The sequence below is a fragment of the Dermacentor variabilis genome, chromosome 1 (genome assembly GCF_050947875.1).
Source record: "Dermacentor variabilis isolate Ectoservices chromosome 1, ASM5094787v1, whole genome shotgun sequence".
Lineage (NCBI taxonomy): Eukaryota > Metazoa > Arthropoda > Arachnida > Ixodida > Ixodidae > Dermacentor > Dermacentor variabilis.
This window is the reverse complement of record NC_134568.1, coordinates 17,924,087-17,944,623: the sequence shown is the minus strand read 5'-3', so window position 1 is coordinate 17,944,623 and position 20,537 is coordinate 17,924,087. Positions and strand designations below refer to the sequence as shown.

The following is a 20,537-nucleotide window of genomic DNA, read 5'->3' as shown; positions in this document are numbered from 1 at the left end:
AAGAAGTTAACAAAGGAAAACATTCAGACAGCTATACAAGTATGAAGGCGCAAGACGAGAGGGCCCAGGTCCTCGCTGCAGAGACAGGCCGCAATCTCCTCGGGCAAGCCACAAAGCCGCGTCACACACACGCTTCTAAAGCAAGACGATGAAAAGCTCGGCGCCGCCGGGAGACGGCGAGTCCGAGAAGCTGGCGCATGCGCGTAGGAGAGCGTACACGGCAAGTGGGAGACCCCGCGTGATCACGCGTCGCGTGCATACGCGCACGCACAACAAGCGTTTCCAGTCCACGACACCCGCGTATCTCGCGGTGGCCGGGGCTCCTTGCAGCGTCAACTTGTTGGCCGGTCTTCCGCGCGAGTCTTGGGTCTCCCATCGTGTTTCAATGGCGTCGTTGGCGTTCGGAGAGCGATGGAAGCACGCCCACTTCTTATAAGCTCCATTGACCGCGGCCCTCGCCGTGCGCGTCATGCACAGCTTTTCCGTGAGCGACGCCTGCTCCGCTTATACATCGTGTGCGCTCGAAGTAACCCTGCAGTGCATGCGGTCGAAGCATGTATACACCGCGTGTCGCGCTTACCGCACACTTCCGTCCGTAACGACTCTGGGAAAAGTCAGTCTTCCAGCGCGAATAAACGGGCCAGCATAGTAGGCGCACGTATATGCGACGCACACAGGCGTATGCGACGCAAGTGCGCTTTTGAGCTGGAACGCTAACTTTGCGAAAGCAATGTCACAACCTCGTCAAGGAAGGAGTTCCTTTGAGTGTACAGGGCATATGGATGCGAAACCATGCCGGGCTTATTATTAGCCAGTATGAGGCGTTTGGTCGCTGCTATCTATATAGTTCCACGACACACGAATCCTTTAAGGTATATTGGGCACGAAAGCGCACTATTTAGTAAGCGGGCGCTTCGGTACGTCTCACCCGCCGTGGTTGCTTAGTGGCTATGGTGTTGGCCTACTGAGCACGAGGTCGCGGTATCGAATCCCGGCCACGGCGGCCGCATTTCGATAGGGGCGAAATGCGAAAAACCCGTGTACTTAGATTTCGGTGAACTTTAAAGAAGCCCAGGTGGTCCAAATTTCCGGAGTCCCCCACTACGGCGTGCCTCATAATCAGAAAGCGGCTTTGGCACGCAATATCCCATAATTTAGTTTATGTTCAAAAAAACTTTGGGGTATTTTTTTTTCGCATTATTAGGTAGCTGCATATTCCATAATCATGGTATTAAACCTCATCTTCTTGAGCTCGTAACATACCCCTAATTCATCATCATCATCATCATCATCATCATAATCATCATCATCATCATCATAATCATCATCATCATCGTCAACAACAACAACAACAACAACATCGTCACCACCACCATCATCATCATCATCATAATTCTATTTCATGTGCACTGCAGGACGAAGGCCTCTGCCTGCGATCTCCAATTAACCGTACACCATCTTTCAGTTCCAAACACGCCCCGAGTACTGCCTAGCTTCGGGTATGAAGCAAGCTTCACTTCGGAATAACTCGGTGGTGATGATCAGGTGGTATGTGAAAACGCTTACTAGCACGCCAGGGAGCCCGGTTAAATGGGGCAGTCTACCGCTGCAGAGCTCACGAGACATTTAAGCACAGAAACTCGATACACATCGCCAAATTTAATTTTATTCCGACTTTTTGATAATGTCCATGAAAAGAGACAAAAATGAGGCTATCTTTCATCCTGCACTCGGTGCCCTTGCGAATGCGACATGGGAAAAGCCTGGTCCTTTGGTGTTTTTGCTTCTCTGATAAGGAATTCCCTGGGAACATGCATGAAACGGTCCTCTCCCCCTGTTATACTGTCAATTGCATAGGCTTCGCTGCGGTCACAGCGTGGCTTGCGACCTCTGTACCGAGCTCACTGACGCCTACGAAGACGGTTTGCAATGCCACGTGACCACCGCGTCAAATTCGCATGATCTCACAAGAAGACCTGGTGCAGAACCGAAGCCGCAATGCCCTTGGCGCGCGTTTTGAAATGGTGGCTTTAAAGTATGACGTAATTATTTTTGTCATGCTCTGAAGGTATAAAAGACTCATACTGCGATTAACGATGCAACAAAATCCGGTCATAAAAAAACAGAAGAAAAAGAAATTAAGGGACAGTATTTCGTTAAGAGTTTGAAGCATCATGATTGGTATGCGACTTTTCTTGCTTCTCGCAAATTCATCGAGCTCAACCATTCGCTTCTTGGGGACTCCGCTTCCCATCGACGTCTATTAGTCGACGGCTGACTATGTAGCAATGTGCTCTAGTCACAGTTCTAGTCCTTAGGAGCTTCAGCTAGCAAGGAGGAGTCGCAGTTCCGAGTCCACAATGGTTAAGCGGAGGTATTTGCACGAACGTTATCGAATCAAATAAACTGCTTCTGCAAACTTTCCTCCTTCATTCAGCGGATCAAAGGAGATATCTAACACGCAAGCACACGCAACATGTGACATCCTCACAGCCTAAAGAACGGCTCCTAAGGGTGGCACCGCCATTTTTTCCAAACCACAGTCGGTTTCTTCTTCCTCCCCGACATCGATAGCCAACTTCCTTGTTCTCTCTCTCCCTCCTCTTTGAAGCTCTTGTTTATTATTAATATTCTTTCTGCTGCTTACATAGCACCCGCCTTAACACAGTAATGCCGAAAATTGCTAGGTCGTCCGTTCACTCCAGCGCCTCTCGTCGACACTCATGTAGAGGGATTTCACTCTGTATAACAATCTTGAACCGCGCTATATATACCCAAGTGAAATAAAGCTGAGGGGGAAAATATATATAATCAAAACATACTTATTTTCTAAAACCGATTGTCTGCTGAGTTCTTCGTCCGTGCAATGAAAAAAAAAAAGACTGTTTGTTTTCAATTGTAGCAACGCTGTATTTGATGAACACGTTGCACTTATAAACAGCGCTAAGCCTGAAATAGCGGAGTTTATACCGTCCCAAAGTGACTCTGCGGGTACGAGAGACTCCGTAGTCGAGGACCCCGCATTAATTTCGACTACCCGGGATGCTTTGGCGTACACTGAATGCACGGCTGAATTCTGCACGCGTTGGAATGCGGCCGCAGCAGCAGGGACCGAACTCGCGACCTCGTTCTCAGAAGCGCTACGCCACACCGACTGAGCTACCGCGGTCGGTGAAACTACACACTAAACCTCTACACTAGCAAGTACAAGGATATACTGTGCGCGCATGCACAAGCGCAGCACTAATAAATGCGCTTGTACGGACAGGCCTGAAACGCGTCGTCGTCGCCTCGCCTGTTAATTGTGGCTTCTCCGCACTACTATTAGTTTTGTGGCGAAGCCAGCTTGTTGTCACGGTTCTGCCCCCCCCTATTGTTAGTTGCCGCCAAGACTCACTCTCAAACGAAATATGAAGTGTTTGCCTGTACCTGTCGCATTACTCGACGCTCAGTGGCCAGTGGCGTTCTAATGCTAAGCACGAGGTCAGGGGTTTGTTTCCCGGCCGTGGCGGCCGTATTTCATATGGGGGCGAAATGCGAAAAACGCCGATACACTTGGATTTATGTGCAACCCTCGTGGTCAGAATTCGTCCTGAGCGCTCCACCACGGCTTCCCTCATAGCCCACAGGGCATTACCTGTACGTTAAACGCCACCAGTTAAGTGGTTACCTTTCTTTCACAACGCAGATTTCGTTTCACCATGTGAGAAACTTAATCCAGAATATATTAACAATATATATTAGCGCCGAAAAGCGTGCTCTAAGGTTTCGGCGTTCCCGCGACGATCACTGGCTCGCCGCACGTATTGGGCCCAGAGTGTTAATGGTCCGATCTCGTCGTTCGTCAGGTCACGTCTGAGGCGACAGGCTCAGATTCCCAACTTTATTTCGGCTTCCCAGCCGATATTCTTTAGTTGACATTGAGAGGAAGAAGTGGAGTTGGACAGGCCATATAACACGTGGGATAGATAACCGACGGCCGTCTAGAGCACAGAGAAATTACCAAGGGAAAGGGAACTGCCGTACAGAACGGCGGAGAAAGGTGATGGGATGAAATGAGGAATTAAACAGGCATAAGGATGGGGTTAGCTTACGCAAGTCATGCATAAATGGAGATCGGTGACACGCATTCGTCCCGCAGTGGACATGAAAGATCATGATAATAATGGTGATGAACGCGATCCTTCAGCTCTAACATTGCTCTCAAAAGGTGCTGCACAGTTCTTCTTTCAAACGACACCGACATAGCCGACACTGAAGCGACACTACACAGTCCACGGCATGCGAAGAATTGCCGGTCGTCGGTGCGAGAAGGCCGGATGCAAGCAAATGCCACGTCTCCAATGTAGCAGCGTACAGCACCTACCCGACTGCCTAAGGATGTCTGCGATGCTGGTTGCCATGCAGGTCGTCTGAAACGTGTCGACTAAATATTCATGAACGATATCTATTTCGCTTCTTTTCATTTCCTTTCCTATATTTCTATATTCTATATTTCTATATTCCTAGGTTCCTATATTGCCGCCGCTAAGATCTTCCCACTACACGTAGGGGCCAACTTTGAAGTTTATGTATTGTGGCTCATTTGGAAAATAAAGTAAACTACCAAGTGTGTGTGTACGTGCGCTTGTGTGTGTGCATGTGCGTGTGCATGTGTGTGTGTGTGTTCAACTCTTGTTGAGCAAAAGAGTATCTTTTTACGCAAAAAGCGCACGATACGCCGCCACGACCTTTCACGATCAACGCAGCTGAAATCTGTTTTCCTTGATTTTAGATATACTGGGCTTCCTTCTGAATTAAAACAAAAATTATGGCTGTGACCATCCCTTCGAAAAAAAAAATTTAATAGTGGTGCAAATTTAGACCAGCTTTCTTAGGCAAATTTATTAATAAGCGCAAAAGTTCTGAAGCAGACACAATTTTGTCGTTTCAGTAGGCGCGACAGGCATTCGGAAACGACTCACATCAACATCTCTTTCGAAGGTTTCGCGGTTTGTGAGAAAATGTTCCTTATGTTCACTAAAATAACACTCGCGGCATCGAATCCCGGCCACGGCGGCCGCATTTCGATGGGGGCGAAATGCTAGAACACCCGTGTACTTAGATTTAGGTGCACGTTAAAGAACCCCAGGTGGTCAGAATTTCCGGAGTCCCCACTACTGCGTGCCTCATAATCAGAAAGTGGTTTTGGCACGTGAAACCTCATAATTTTTTCTTACTAAAATAACACGAAATAATGTTTTCACTCCGAAGCGCCCAGGCCAGAAACTTTGTGCAGCGTAATATCCAGCCTTTTTTCTTTTTCCGATAGCCTCTCGAAACCGTACCTGTCGCATACTCTTATCTTCCTCTTGTACTTATATTTAGGCAGAGACGCAGAGGTGTGCCATGGCGTTTCTGTTAATGCCTGCCCTGCTCAGCACCGTATCAGTAACACCGATAGCTTCAAAGACTTTCTTTATAGCGTTCTTCCCATCATTACGACATCTAATGGCGCCACTATACACAGACGTTTTCACAGTTTTCTCAAACAAATGTGTTATTTTTTGGCAAGTACACCAAGGGAAGTTATTTGATGACTCGCTTGTGTTCTGGATTCATCCAGTGAGGCACTTTGCGCTAAGCTCAAATGCATATCTGTTTTCGCCAGACGCTCGTAAATGAAACAAATACTTGGGAACTTTCAGGAAAGCAAAAAATTATGAAGCGCGCGAGTGGAATGAACATGGACGCAAACAAGTGTTTCCCGCCAGAATTATCGCAATATTTTAACTGATTCAATTAATTCATATATACTGCAATTCCCATAGGGAATTATTACGGAGCGATAATAAAGCTAGATCATCCTTTACTTATTTTACAAAGCCTACATAAGCAGAAATTACAGGAGACTGAATTACACTAAAAGCAACGAATGACATGATAACACGCTATACTGTCACTTCTCGACCTATACGGAGCTAAGGCAAGCATTAAAGTGATTAAGCCTATTTCTAAATTCTTGCACAAGCAGCAACTTTGAAGTATATTTTTCTAAAAAAGAGTAACGCTGAATGTCACCCAGCATGCATCACTCAAGCTTGCAGTGCCAGTAGGCGGAGCCACAAGGATACGTGCTTGGCGCTATACTTAAATTACTTCTATAGAGCGCTTACGGGCTTATCACTGAGTGAAAAAAATGTGCAAATGATGCTGGAACATTTAAACCTAAACAAAACGCATTGTTGGTCGATTTTGATGCGATCGTAAAAGACAATGAACTCGCTATGGAGCTTCGCAAGGGAGCATTTCATAGTTAGCCACAGTTAGTCCTTTGTCCCTTCCCTTTATAGGTTTCCCAATATCAACATGTAGTCACGATTTAAACGCGTTACTCTGATCTGGTCTCGTTTGCACCTTGAGCGCTCGACGAAAGCACGCAGTGGGAGTTGTACAACCTTTGTCGGCAGCCTGGGGACCACTTGTCTCGTTACAGAGACAGCCGGTGGCCTTTTCTGCGGGAGTCTCAGGATGCTCCTGACACTGCTGGCATTCCTGGCAATTCATGGCTGGTGAAGGGAGGGCAGTCCTTGCTTCAGTTTCTGCGGGACAAAGCAAACAAATCTAGATCACGGGTGAGAAGCACGCGCCTTAACTTGCAACCTTAGACCGCAGCCATGAAAGGGTTACAGCTAAAGAGAGACCCAGAAATGAGACCCAGCATACGAACTACAGGCATGTGTTCAGCGTGGGAAGGGTGGAGCATGACTGGGCCGCTGCATTAATTAATCTACATATATCCTTAAGATATCGAACTATACACTTTCGATGGCGTCTTTTCCTGTCGCACTTTCATTCTTCACAGCACGATTTACTGTTCAAGAGCGTTCCAAAGAACCCATACGTTCGAGCAGTCTTTCAAGAAATACAAATATAACCCTCGTTTACGCAGTAAACTCAAAACGGGCACAACTAGGAAGCAGGCTAGGGCAGTATTTCTCTTTGAGGTGAGGCCTTTCACGAGGATCTTCTATTGATACGGTAAGTGTCATTAGACATGCGTTTCGAACAAAATGAAGTCAGCAGAAAATAATAGGTGACGCTAATGAAACATTCGATTCCCAGCGAGGAAGGACAGGTTGCCAGATCGAACAGGGACGCTTTAATATGCTTCTTTTTATTCTGAAAAGTGATATCGACAGTGAAGTTCACTTCTTTCAGTCTATTTAAATCATTAAGCGAAACTCGCCATCTGAGCTACGCCGCATTCCAAACCAAAAACTACCGGAATGTTTTTTTTTTGTTTTGTTTGGTGGCAGGACAGAATAACTGGATGCTTAAATTGCTGCCTAGAAGCTGTGCGCACGAGCTACTGCACCCAGCTTGTCAAAAATAGCCGGCAGAGGCAATGCTACTCTTTTTCACAAAGAGATCTGCCATAAGAGCCAATACCTAATGAACTAGAGTGTTGGCAAACACAACACTAAATGCCACCCTCAAATTCAACCGCCGATCTTTGAGCTCAGCTAGTAGCGCAATAGAGGTGCCCATACGCCATTATTAGGCACCCTGGATGTCATGCATTTTCAGATATGCTCATCTGTGAGGCTGGCCACAGAGCTGCCTATCTTACACAACTTCCGTAGTTGCTTCGGGTATCTATACAAGGACGCTGTATACCCGCCGCTGTGGCTTAGCGGCTTTGGTGCTGCGCTGCACGAGGTCGCAGGACCAAATTCCGGCCGCGGCGGCCGCATTTCGATGGGCCCGAAATACAAGAACACCCTTGGTGGTGTCCCTTGGTGGCAAAAATTAATCCGTATAGTCCCACGCTACTGCGTGCCTCAGAATCAAATCGTGGTTTTGTCCCGTAAAACCGCATAATCCAAAGACGCTGTCTAAATATATCTTCAACGCTCGTAACTGCCGTAAAGCACTAGCAATAGCATAAAAAAAGTCTATACTTTTAGCCTAATATCGCCACAATCTCAAAGCTATAGCTGAGAGTATGTAAGCACTATCATCCTAGTTAAAAAGTGATCCTGAAGGTGCACCAGCAGATGACCGTGCGGCCGCACACGCGCACACACATTACAAAGAGCCACCGAAGCAGAGCATCGGCGCCACCTTTATCAATAGAAGCTGCGGAATATTCGGCTGGCTTCAAGCCATGCACAATGTTGCTATATAGCAACTACGTAATCAAAGCGACAAGTCGCAGCAACGAGCCCTAACAGTCATAAAAACCAAGCAGGAGGACAGCTCTGGCTGTTAGCGGTAACAGTGAGGCTCTGCATTGGTGGCTTTTAAGTATGTCTTTTTTTTAATCTGCGTGTTTCACTGACTACGTGTGCCTTTCCTGTACTTATCGCTCTATAAAAAAAATAATCAACTTCTGTTGTTTTACGTGCCAAACCACGATTTGCTTATGAGGCACCCCAAGAGCTCTACACTGGTCACATTGTAGAGAGCCCAACCTCTATACATCTAAGTGCAGACCTTCACAGCTACAAAAATGGAGGATAACTGAGAGCACTATATAGTCGAGTCCTATTTTCTGGTTCTGCCTGCGAAGACTTGGCTGCGCGCTTCATTCGACGCGCACCGGTGGATGCGCCAGTAATATGTATAAGGGTGTGTTGTTGAATCAGTAAACCAAGCTTTTGAAGCACTTCCGCATACAGAGACACAAGTTGAGTTACCATTGCCCATCGCCATGAGCTTGGCGGCAACGTCAAGTATAGATGATCTCTTCATGCGGCCTGAAGTATACGAAGTCGCACCTACCATTTATTATCAAGCTTCTAAAAGTACACGGCGCACACCACTGGATCAATCGTTGTTCAAGAGCTTCACATGGTCCTGCCAGCGGAATTCGTTCATTATTCGGATAGTAAAAAAATACGTCGTCTTATTGAAGCTGTACTCAGACAGATACATAGTGCCAATGCATTAAATCCAGGCGCGCTATGTAAGCAAGCATTCGAACGGCATGCAAGACGAGACGCTCACCGATCGCAAACATGGAACCGGTAAGATTTCGGAGCCCTCGGGACACACACGTACTCGTCACTGCAGAACATTTGCACAAACCGACCTACCGCGATAACGATGTGCACAGCAGAAAGGCAGCTGCCACCCGCCGCGGTGGCTTAGCAGCTGTTAGGCAAGATGCTGCGTGCTAGGCACGAGATCGCGGCATCAAATCCCGGCCACGGCGGCTGCATTCTCGATGGGGGCGAAATCTAAGAACGCCCGTGTCTCATGCATTGGGGACACGTTATATATCCCTTGGTGGTCCCTAATTAATCCGGAGTCCCCAACTACGGCGTACCTCATAATCAGATCGTGGCTTTGGCGCGTAAAACCCTCGAATTCATTTCAGAGGCGGCCAGCTGCTGTATTCGGAACTGGGCGGCCAGCAAATCCCCATGTCGGAATACGCGTCACTATTTCGTCATACTCTGCTGAGAACGAGATATATCTACATGCGACGGTTCTCTCTTATCCTTACTACTTACATTGCAAACAAATCAAGCACGGACAAAAAAGAGAGACGTAACACGAGTGCTGACTCACGACTAAAAGTTTATTGCTTACAGACAATCATATCAATAGAACAACTTACGCATGCGTAGGCCCGCGCACTATTCATTCCCTCAACCAAAAGCGAAACAAGACAGAAGAGCGGCAACACAAGATAGTGTGATATTGTAACGGTTAGACACATCGAAAAAACTTTTTTTTTCCTTTTGTGAAGCGCGAATGACGCCTGGCTTACGCACCTGGCACCACATTTATTGATTAGGTGGGCCTCTGAAATGAGGCGGGCCTTTTCATTTTTATTTGTCCAGATTACGCGTGTGCGTTCAAAAATGGGCTTGTAACTACAAGCTGGGCAATGGGTGGCCGAATGCAATAGACCGGCGTTCTTTAATCTGGAGGAATGTTCGTGCTACCTGTTTTTCAATATATGCACCTGCCCATTTAGCTGATAGAACAAGATCCGCATGACATGCGAGTCTCGTATATACACAACTGTGTTGCGGCACGCCACGAATTTTGGCTTATGCTTTACCTTGCGCGAATCGTGCGCAACATTTGTGCGCACGACTGCAGAGCCTGGTACACGCTGGATAATTTAATCGGACAAGAAAAAAAAAAACTCTAACCTCATATCGCTTGGCGACATTTTTGAGCCCATGTGCCAGCCTATATGCACATAAGGAAGAACTGCTGGCCTTTTGCGATCACCAACATCATTTCCATCACTTGCTCTTTCTCTGGGTTTTAACCATTTCGCCAGTTTTTCGGCAGTCGTCCTGGTTGTGTGCTCGGGGTAACCAGCCATGGTTAGCCTGCTGACTTGATACCTATAGCGCCTTCCAGCAAGCGGTGCTGACAAGACTTTGTTATGGCTGAACGGAGGCAAGACAAGACGATACCATTTCTGACCAATTTGCTGTGTCCCGAATCGTACGGCAGCAAAGGTTTTCACAGAACGGGGCTTATACATTAGGCACAAATGATATTGCAAAAAAAACTTAGCCTCAGATCAAGAAACAGTATACCGCATTATCTTTTTGTAATTAAACGTAAACTTCAGTCACATTGCACTTTCGCGTAAAATCTTCATTATATTGACATACACTTGACTAAACTCATATCTCTCTTATCGGGCATTTTAATAAGGTGTGCACTAATTACTAGATTACATTTACATGCTTCCCACTCTTTAACATCACGTGGCATTGCGGAAGGCACTTTGATAACTTCAACTAAACAAGAAGCTGCATTCATGGAGCCGTTCGCTCGTGCGAAGGCTGTGCGATTGGTCTGCAGCCGTGAGCAGGTCAGGAGTGATGTCACCGACATGACAGAAGCGGTACTAGTCAATCAGAACATTTCCTAACAGCTATCAATTTGATGGCGACATTATTATTTTTTTATCTGTTGGCGCAGCTCTATTTCATTTCATTTATTCAACCTTAAGGGCCCGATGGCATTACATAAGGGGTGGGGGGGGGGGGGGGTAGGGCGTGCATCAAAGTTGCACAGCTCCATAAGAAAGTAACGTAAGAAAGTGCAAATTGATTGTAATACGTACAAAAATAAAAGAGAAAAATTACAAAAAAAGAAGAAAAATGAACATATAAACAGTACCAACTAGGCGCTAAATAAATGTTAATTAGACAAGTGTTGTATTCTGTGGGCAAGACTATACAACTGTAGCAGTGAATAATAGTGTATGTTGGACGTCTCACTGGATGGCTGTTGGCCGTCGCAGTGGCATACAGCTGAATCTGCGTGCTTGCGTTTCGGGGGGCTTTCCTATAAACCAGGGTGACGCTGCAGTCGTAGCGATGCATTGTAAACGCGCGTGAATTCGAGGGACCTCGAATTCACGTATATTATAGGGTCAGAGAGCAAAGCTCCTCGTGTACTGCACCATTGTGCTTACAGCATAGAACAGAAGAGAGAGGAACGCAAATTCAAGAGTTTGCTTGAAGTTCAGAAGTGGGCGAGTGGCGCGCTCCGGACCCCCAGTGCATGTGACACTTTCCATACGCATCTTTCTTTCTTTTGTCTTGCAAATTAAAACCATTGTCGTCAACCTAACTCAACAGTTCAATACCGTGCGCTTATTTAAGTACGACCATGCCTTACACATTCCACATAACAAGTTGGCGATAAAACAGCACGACTGAGAGGAGGACAGGAGAACACATACACAGCGCTCACTTCCAACATGACAAGTCAACTTACCACTGGTACCTTCCGAATGTCAACTGTAAGTTGTCTCAGACTTACAAATGACCAGTCACATTTTACTTTGTCACGGGGACTTGCATTGACTTGCAAATGGTATATGACAATTGCACGACCAGTTTAAGTAAGCGGCAGCCATGCGTATTCGTGTTCTCCTGTCCCAGTCACCGCTGCCATTCCCACCAACCGTGCGAAACTACTCGCGCAAGTCTAGGTTTTACTCTAATCAAGAACCTCGCTCAAATATTTGTAACATCGCTCGCAAGATAATACTGCTGATGTGCGCGTCGATTCTGTAGTGAGGCTTAGTGAAAACGTGAAGTGCGATTTCTCCGAAGCCGCGCAGAAAGAACGCTACCGCTGAGTCGGAACCGCTTTATAGAGAGCATGCCAAAAATTACGCTCACTTAGGGCGCGTGCGCTAGCGCACGAATTGCGAGTTAAGAGGAACTAAGGGGGAGGGGAACACGGGTCCGTCGATTTTTCGTAATCTCGGGGCGGCCTTTCGTCTCGGCTGAGATAACGAATGCGCGCTGTACGTAGCCCGCAGAGAGTACAGGCGTCCACGGGTGAAAGGAATCATAAAAAAACGGGGAAAAATAACAAACAACGGCGAGAGACAGGAGCTACCGGCCCCTCGCACGTATACAGATCCTGGCGCGCGATTTCGCCTAAACGTTCGGGAAGACGCGCGCGGTGGCAGGCCCTCATCGGGAGGCGTCTCCTTGGCCTCGCGTGATGGTGAACGCAGAGTTGACTCCTTTAAGCCGCGCATGCTCGGCGCCAGGGGCGGTGGCGGCGGCGGCGGCGGCAGCAGCAGCAAACGAGATTACAAACCGCGCGATTTGGCGCACGCATCGCGATGAACCGTAGGGCAAGCGAGGTTCGCCTCGGCTGGGAGGGCGTCGGGATGTGTGCGAGTTGGCCGCCATTGTGCCAGCGGTGTAAATTGCCGGCAAAGTAGCTCGCGAACGCGCTGCAGCCGTAGGTGCAGCATCCAGAGGAGTGGCAGCGGACGTTGTAGACGTTTTACCCCGGTTGGCGCGAGCGCGTATGTGGAGTTGCAAGATGCAATCGGAACGGGAGCAGCACCACGTGTCTTTCTCTTTTTTTTTTTTTTTTTTGTGGAGACACACGGTGCACTGCTCCGGGTTATTGGTACGATTGAGAAGAAAAATTGACCTGCATTGACCTCTTTCAATGGCACTCATGCCGTACTGCATCTGTGCGCGCCATGGTGGCTGCGTCGCCAGATGGGCTCAACAACGTGATGTCGATTTGCTCGCCGCGCCGGTGACATATATAAAGGTACTACGCTCAGACCGATGCCCGCAGGTGAAGAAAAAAGTTCGTTGTAATTGGGGCAGCGCAATATAAACAAGGGCAGGAAAGGAAAAAAAGAAAGAAAAGACAGAAATTGCGAAGTTTTACGTGCAAGAACTACAATATGATTATGAGGCACGCTGTAGTGGTGGACGCCCGGATTAATTTTTACCACCTGGGGTTCGTCAATACGCTCCTCAACTTAACCACGCGAGCGTTTCTTGCTTTTACGTCCCCATAGAAAGGTGGCCTACGTGGCATGGATCAAACCTGCGAGCCCGAGCTCACTCAGCGGCGGAACGTCATAGCCGCTAAGCTAGCGCGGCAGGTCGTTAATCTTTGAAGTAAAAAAGCAAAAAAAGGCAAGGAATTAATAATACAGTAAAATGAATAATATTATAAAAAGAATACATTAAATTATATATATATATATATATATATATATATATATATATATATATATATATATATATATATATATATATATATATATATATATGTGTGTGTGTGTGTGTGTTTACGTTCATGGACTTATAGAAGATGTTTCTTCTTTTCTTTAGCTGCACTATATTAAAAAAAATTGCCTGTAGCGGTTAGCACAATTCTAACACTTCATCTAAATTACTCGGTGAGGCGGCCAGTACTTCTGCGATAAATCAAAGTACTCAAGTGAATAATTAACACAGTTACGCCAATTAACTTTGTAATTAATTACTTTAGGGACATACTTCAGTCTACGAATTGTGGCTTGTGAGTTCGCATGGTAGATGCACTTGGAACGAATTATCAGGACTACACCAGTTTCGAGATATATTTCAAAGCGTCCAACGAAATGCATTGGCGTTCCAGTTACTCTTGTGCTTCAATGCATAAAAAAAAGGTGTTTGCTGAAAGAAATAAGTAACTTACCGTAACTTTGACGACGCATGTCTCGAAACTGGTGCCATCCTCAGAATTCGTTTCAAGTCGACACGCCTTGCAAACTCGCTAGCTACAATTCGTAGATTGAAATATGTGCCGTAATGTAATTAGTTAAAAATATGATTAGTTTACTTACGTTAATTATTCAGTTAAGTATTTTTATTTCTTATAGAACTAATGGCCGCCTTATCAAGTAATTTAGATCAAGGGTTAGAATTGTGCTATTCGCCACAGGCAATCCTCAAAAAAATTTCGTGTAGCTAAAAAAAAATAACACCCTGTATATTTTCACAATAGGTAACTTTGTCTGTACCGCGTGCGATACAGGTAAAATTACCGAATGTGAATAAATACGCGAGATGTTGATGTGTCTGCAGATACACTAACATCTCCCGTAATGATTCGAGTTTGTGTATTTACTGGGGCATGAGAGATAGGTTCTGAGAATAACCTGCTCTACCTGTGCGGCAAGTGGCGAGTAAAATTCATGAACTGTTATCGATTATGTTTTGTTCGTTGCCTTTCTTTCTTCCTGTGCCATGTAATTTTACAAACATCTTCCGTAACACAGCTTAGCGGACAATTAGCGCTCGCCCAGTTTCTTTCCTTGGCGTTATTAAATGCTAATGCTATTATACGCTATTATGCGCTGGCGTTATTATATGCTATAATGAATCATTGTCAACTATCCCGGCTTCCAGTGCTGCTGTAGGAAAAGTTCGCCCTAACCAGGAACACGGCACCCTCGAATTTGTGCGTTGAGGAATACCTCAGTCATCGCCACATGACCGAATTGTAGTCGTCGCGATGATCTGTATGATTCAGCGTGCGTCACTGCTGTGTCGTCAGACGTTGTGTGGTGCACGTCCGAGTAGTTTCAGTCTGTTCACGTTTTCAGTCTGTTCGTAAACAGTTTCTCTTTCTCTCCCTCTCTCTCACGAGGGCGGTTGTATATAGAACAATCAACTAGAATGCGCATTCCGACGTCTTCAAGTACCAACAAAGCGCTTCTGCTTGCTGCTGCATAAACTACTCATTGCACTTGTCTCACTGACACGCTTGACCGTATTGTGGGAACGCCAAAGACTAAGGCTTTTTTTTGGGGGGGGGGGGGGGGGCGCAACAGATTCTGCGTGAAGAAATAGTCTGCATCCCTCAGGCCTCAAGAAACTCGCACCATGCTATAAGGAACAGGCGAAGTAACAAGAACCGCTTACTGACGAGAGTCATCAGGTACCGGCAGTTGCATGCCCCAACGGCCGTGGTAACAATTCTCTTGCAGCTGGTCTCGCGGCAACCACCATCCCCAGCACTTTTATTATTTGCGTCTTGGAGTGGCTCGCCCAGTCGACGACGTCCGTTCTTCCGAGGAAGGCGGAAGTGCGAGGCCGGAAGGCCTGGCATTCCCTCACACAGCTCCGCGCCAGTTGTTGCAGCGGCAAACTTTCGCTGCGCGCGCTCCGTACGCCATGACGTCTCCGGCGACGGCGGCGCCGTCGGCCACTTCGCGGTGCCGCGGTCGGCGCCAAGTCCTCCCCCCCTCCCTCCTGGTGCGGCTGCTTTCCACGGTAGCCCGGCGGCGGTGCGCCAGCGGGAGAAGAGATTCGCGGCGGACCCCTTTTTGATTACAGGGAGCGCCACTTGACGCTTTTTGCCGCGATCCGCCCCCGTCCGTCCGTCCGCGCGCCGTCAAGAATCGCCGCTCTCTCCCGACTTGGGCTCCTTTCGCGGCACCCGTGCTGCTGCGATGGGCAGGCCCACGTGATGAGAGGCCGCTAGTGCCGTTTGGCCAAGCCCGATGCTTCTCGTTTTAACTTTGCTCCACCGTGCGCTTCGGTTTTGTTTTGTTTGTTTCGGTACTCCGAGAGTTCGTCTGGTCCGTGTCCCTTTGCGGCCCGTCTGCGTCGTCGCCTCTTCTCGAGTGCGTGCGCGATTCTCTTATTGCTGTTCGCTGCCGCCTTCACCATGGGCCTTGTCGCCTCTGTCTATCTCCCTTTTATCTCTCTCTCTCTTTACCCATGGCGACTGTCTGCATTCGAGCGCCATTATTATTATTAAAGGGTCCTCGCATGCGAATTGCGCCGTTCCGTCGTTGGCGCTCCCGTCGGCTTCGATATTCCGGCGTGCCCTTATTTAGAGAAGATGAGGGGACGCCTACCGGCCGCCGCGGGCCGAGAAAGAAACGGCGACGAACGCTTGCGCCGCATGCGACGCATTGTCGGCTCCCGCCTACACCTTTCGTTGATAGCTCCCGAACTGTTGTCAACCGCGTCCGAACTTTCTGCTTGCTTGCGTTACAGCACCCTTCGGCTTCCCTCCACCCCTCGCATTCGCACCTCATCGCCAGGCAGTGTCTCCTCCCCCCCTCTCTCTCCCACAGCGCCAAGAGCACGCGATCATTCCTAAAACGACTCTCTTCGTTTTATGCTGCTTCCGCGTATACGAGAGGGTCACCGCCAAGCGTTCCGTCGAAAGGTGCTTAGGCCGTTCTCGCCCCGCGCTCGTCTCTTGATACATTAAAGTGCTCTCGGCGGGGCCTTGGCGACATTTATATTTGCCGAGCGGCGGGCACAACTTGTGACCAAGGAATGCGTACTCCCTTCACGTGTTTCTCTTCCATTTTCTGGGCGCCTTGAACCATTTCTGATGCCTTTTGCGTGCCGGCGCGTCGCGCCTCGACCCAGGTATTTCTCGCGTGCTCCCCTCGCGTTTCTGCTTCTCTCTCTCTCCCTCCGCTTCAGCGTGCCAGCGTACGCACTTCGCACGGCAGGGTGCTACCGTGCGGCGCTCAATGAATTGCGCAGGAATTCATTCTTACGCGGCCTCCCGTGCGGGCCCTGCCGGCATCCTTTGACATTCCTCGCTGGCGATCAAGGCGAATGTTTGTGGCGGAATGACCGCTCGGGGTCAACAGTGGACACAACGAGCGTCGGGCTTCGCACGGACTTTCGGCAATCCTTCACGCGCGCTTCGTGCGCTTCGTCGGCTCCTTTAGCTCCCGCCGCCGCTGCTATAGCAGTCATGAGATCTATTCGCGTCGTTTGAACGCAAAAATGTTTTTTTTTTCTTGCTTTTTTTTCTGTTTTTATCTCTCTGTTTTTGTCCATCCGTCCGTGCACGCGCCCTGAAGGCCCATTTCTGGCAATGTGCACACGATATGGAACTTAAACTCCGCTGCAGAAATGGCAACGACCGTGAGTTTCGTAAAGGCGCCATTTGAAACTGCTTTTGAGCGACTGGAAAGGCCGATTCCCAGACAACGGTCGCATTCGATTCATTGAGGGGAATATAGCGTGAAGAAGCTCCGTGTGTGCTTTACAATGCCTGGTTCACTTTGGTGCCACAGCTTCCTCATCATTTTTCCGTCGGTCGTCTCTTTCCTGATGCCGGATATATTGGAATTAGACGACGTGCAGGGACAACTCCGTGCCACTGATTCTCCCTGGGGAGTCATCTCTCTGCCAACGAATTGTCAGCTCGCCAACAAAACTGCCAACTAATTGGCCTTGCACGGCGTTCCTCCAAAACTGTTTTTGCCTTTGCCCGAAACGTGTCGCATATACCGATAATAAATTAGTGCAAATAATGATTACAACGAAGTCGGCGCGCTCGGAAACTCCCAGGGTCTGTGGATTCGTATCGATTACGAAACTGGTTCCCGACTAATTCTGCCTAGCGCGCACGTATACGTGCTCGTGAATGCGTGTGTTTGTGTGTGTGCGCGCGTGCGTGTTCCACGAGCGTGTTTGCGTCAATCTGCGTGTGTTTATCTGTGGCCTTCGTTCACGTGGATTCGTACCACTATGGCCGTCGAACCGAAGAAGGGCATTACTATATATGGGCATATTTGGTTGTTTGTTTACTGCTTACCTTCACTGCTTACCATGGTCGATATTAATGGCTATGCAAGCGCGCGAACTCCCTTCAAGACGTCGCAGTAATAACATGCGCTTTTATACATGCAAATGGAGCTCGTGTATCTGAAGTGCCTTACAGAGGCGCTCTGCATTGCTTTCTGTATACGAACCTTACGAGCAACGACGCTCAAACCATTTGAATACTGACTTGTTGACTGTGGCGCATAAGCAGCAAGTGGGCGAGTAGATGATTCTGACTCCAGCATTATAATTCGTGCCGTCGTTCAAAGTTATATATTTCCATTATTGTCGTAGTCCACTTGGGGACCAAGTATGGCGCGCATAATAAGTGAGCGAGGCTTCGGGCACCTAAGTGGAGGCACGCATCTGCAGGCGCGCTGCTGACTGGGATTATGAAGGTTTGTTCGGATTTGCTCAGTTCCTCGGATGTCAACATGCATTGTCAAAGTGCCTCAATTACGGTGACATATTATTCCTAAGGGGATTGCTCAACATGCCGGAGTCGTATATTCTAGCTTTCCGTACGCGTGCTTATTCCCAGACGTCATTACTATACGACATGTCGGTGCGTAATACATACACACGTATACCCTTTGTCAAAAGTATAAAGGCTATACGTTGTCTACAACCGGCAGGCTGACTACAGGCTATTTAAGGGAGTCTCTGGTATGTACATAGTTTCAACGCCCCGTGGAATGAACATATATATATATATATATATATATATATATATATATATATATATATATATATATGTATATATATATATATATATATATATATATATATATATATATATATATATGTGTGTGTGTGTGTGTGTGTGTGTGTGTGTGTGTGTGTGTGTGTGTGTGTGTGTGTGTGTGTGTGTGTGTGTGCAGCAGTGGCAGCGTAGTGGTCAAATGATCCCATGCATCTACATTTGTCTATTTTACAGCTTGTTTCCCGCTGCCATCTTCAGCAAGCAAGATACTGCAAGGCTTCAGGAGACAGTCCGGGCAATTTTGCCCCTGCTCTCGGTTTCGCCGATTCATCTCAGCGCATAGGGACGACTGCCGCTTCTGCGCCTTGCAGCGTCTGGACACGTGTGGTTCACCGGTGTATCTGGACACTGCGGCCTTTGGCGCTGTCAGCCATCACCGGACTGTTTAAAACGAGCTATCCAGCGGGCGTGCAATTTCTTTGGCAGCGTAGTGGTCAAAGCATCTTACGCATCTACATTTGCCTATTTTACAGGTTGGTGTTTTCTGCACGGGTGCCATTTTCGGTCCTTGTTTCTTTTTACTCAGCAGCTGTCACTGCTGCCCTTGCTTAGGGCCAAACAATTAACTCTTCCTTACCTCAGTAAGGAAGCCTTCATTGCGGTGAGGCCACCTTATGTCACACTGAAAGCTTCCTTACTGAAGGGCCCTCGGTGAAGGCTTCCTTGGTGCTTTCTCAGCGTAAGGTAGCTTCTTCATTGCGGTGAGGCCACCTTATGTCACACTGAAAGCTTCCTTACTGAAGGGCCCTCGGTGAAGGCTTCCTCGGTGCTTTCTCAGCGTAAGGTAGCTTCTTCATTGCGGTGAGGCCACCTTATGTCACACTGAAAGCGTCCTTACTGAAGGGCCCTCGGTGAAGGCTTCCTCGGTGCTTTCTCAGCGTAAGGTAGCTTCTTCATTGCGGTGAGGCCACCTTATGTCACACTGAAAGCTTCCTTACTGAAGGGCCCTCGGTGAAGGCTTCCTCGGTGCTTTCTCAGCGTAAGGTAGCTTCTTCATTGCGGTGAGGCCACCTTATGTCACACTGAAAGCGTCCTTACTGAAGGGCCCTCGGTGAAGGCTTCCTTGGTGCTTTCTCAGCGTAAGGTAGCTTCTTCATTGCGGTGAGGCCACCTTATGTCACACTGAAAGCTTCCTTACTGAAGGGCCCTCGGTGAAGGCTTCCTCGGTGCTTTCTCAGCGTAAGGTAGCTTCTTCATTGCGGTGAGGCCACCTTATGTCACACTGAAAGCGTCCTTACTGAAGGGCCCTCGGTGAAGGCTTCCTTGGTGCTTTCTCAGCGTAAGGTAGCTTCGAAGCTACCTTCATGCGTCCTTACGCCGCTCCTGGCCATGAACGAGCGCTTCACCTCACTACTTAGCCACGTGACGTTTGCTTGCGCATGCGCGCTGTCGCCTCCCCGCGGAGAATCGCGAGCACGGTACGACTTGTCAGGCATGTTCGTTTCAGTCACACATGCGGCATGAAAGCCTTGCTAGCCGTTGCACGACGCCGGCGTGCCAGCGTTGCTGGAGCACATCAAATTTTACACTCTAATTTACTTTTTTTACGTTTAGTAAACAAAGCTAGATGAAAGCGTCAACGCATCTGCATATTAGCTCTTCAATTTAAAACTTGTGCGACGATACAAAATTTTTTGATCGAATAATGGTGTTCGCGTAAAGCTTTGAAGAGATCATCTCGAACCCAGGCATGCGGCAACCGTTCCTTACGTGAGGACGGGCGAAGGGAGCTTTCAGAGTACGCTTGCTTCCTCTATCGGTCCTTCGTTGTAAGGAGGCCTCACGTAAGTTTACGAAGCGCTTGAAGGAAAGGAACGTTTCATTGTTTGAGCCTTAGTTTTTACTTTGCAACTTTGTTTTGCGTGTGTTTTTGTGTGTACTGATACTGTCTGGAGTCATGCAGA

General features: G+C 47.9%; 1 protein-coding gene across 1 annotated transcript in view; it reads right to left on the bottom strand.

Moving 5' to 3' along the window:
- LOC142575643 (uncharacterized) overlaps positions 1-20,537 on the bottom strand; it is a 135,090-nt gene that overhangs the window by 63,388 nt on the left and 51,165 nt on the right. The window contains exon 3 of the mRNA XM_075685179.1: positions 6,438-6,581. Coding sequence (XP_075541294.1) covers positions 6,438-6,581 — 144 coding nt within the window. The remainder of the gene's footprint in view (positions 1-6,437; positions 6,582-20,537) is intronic.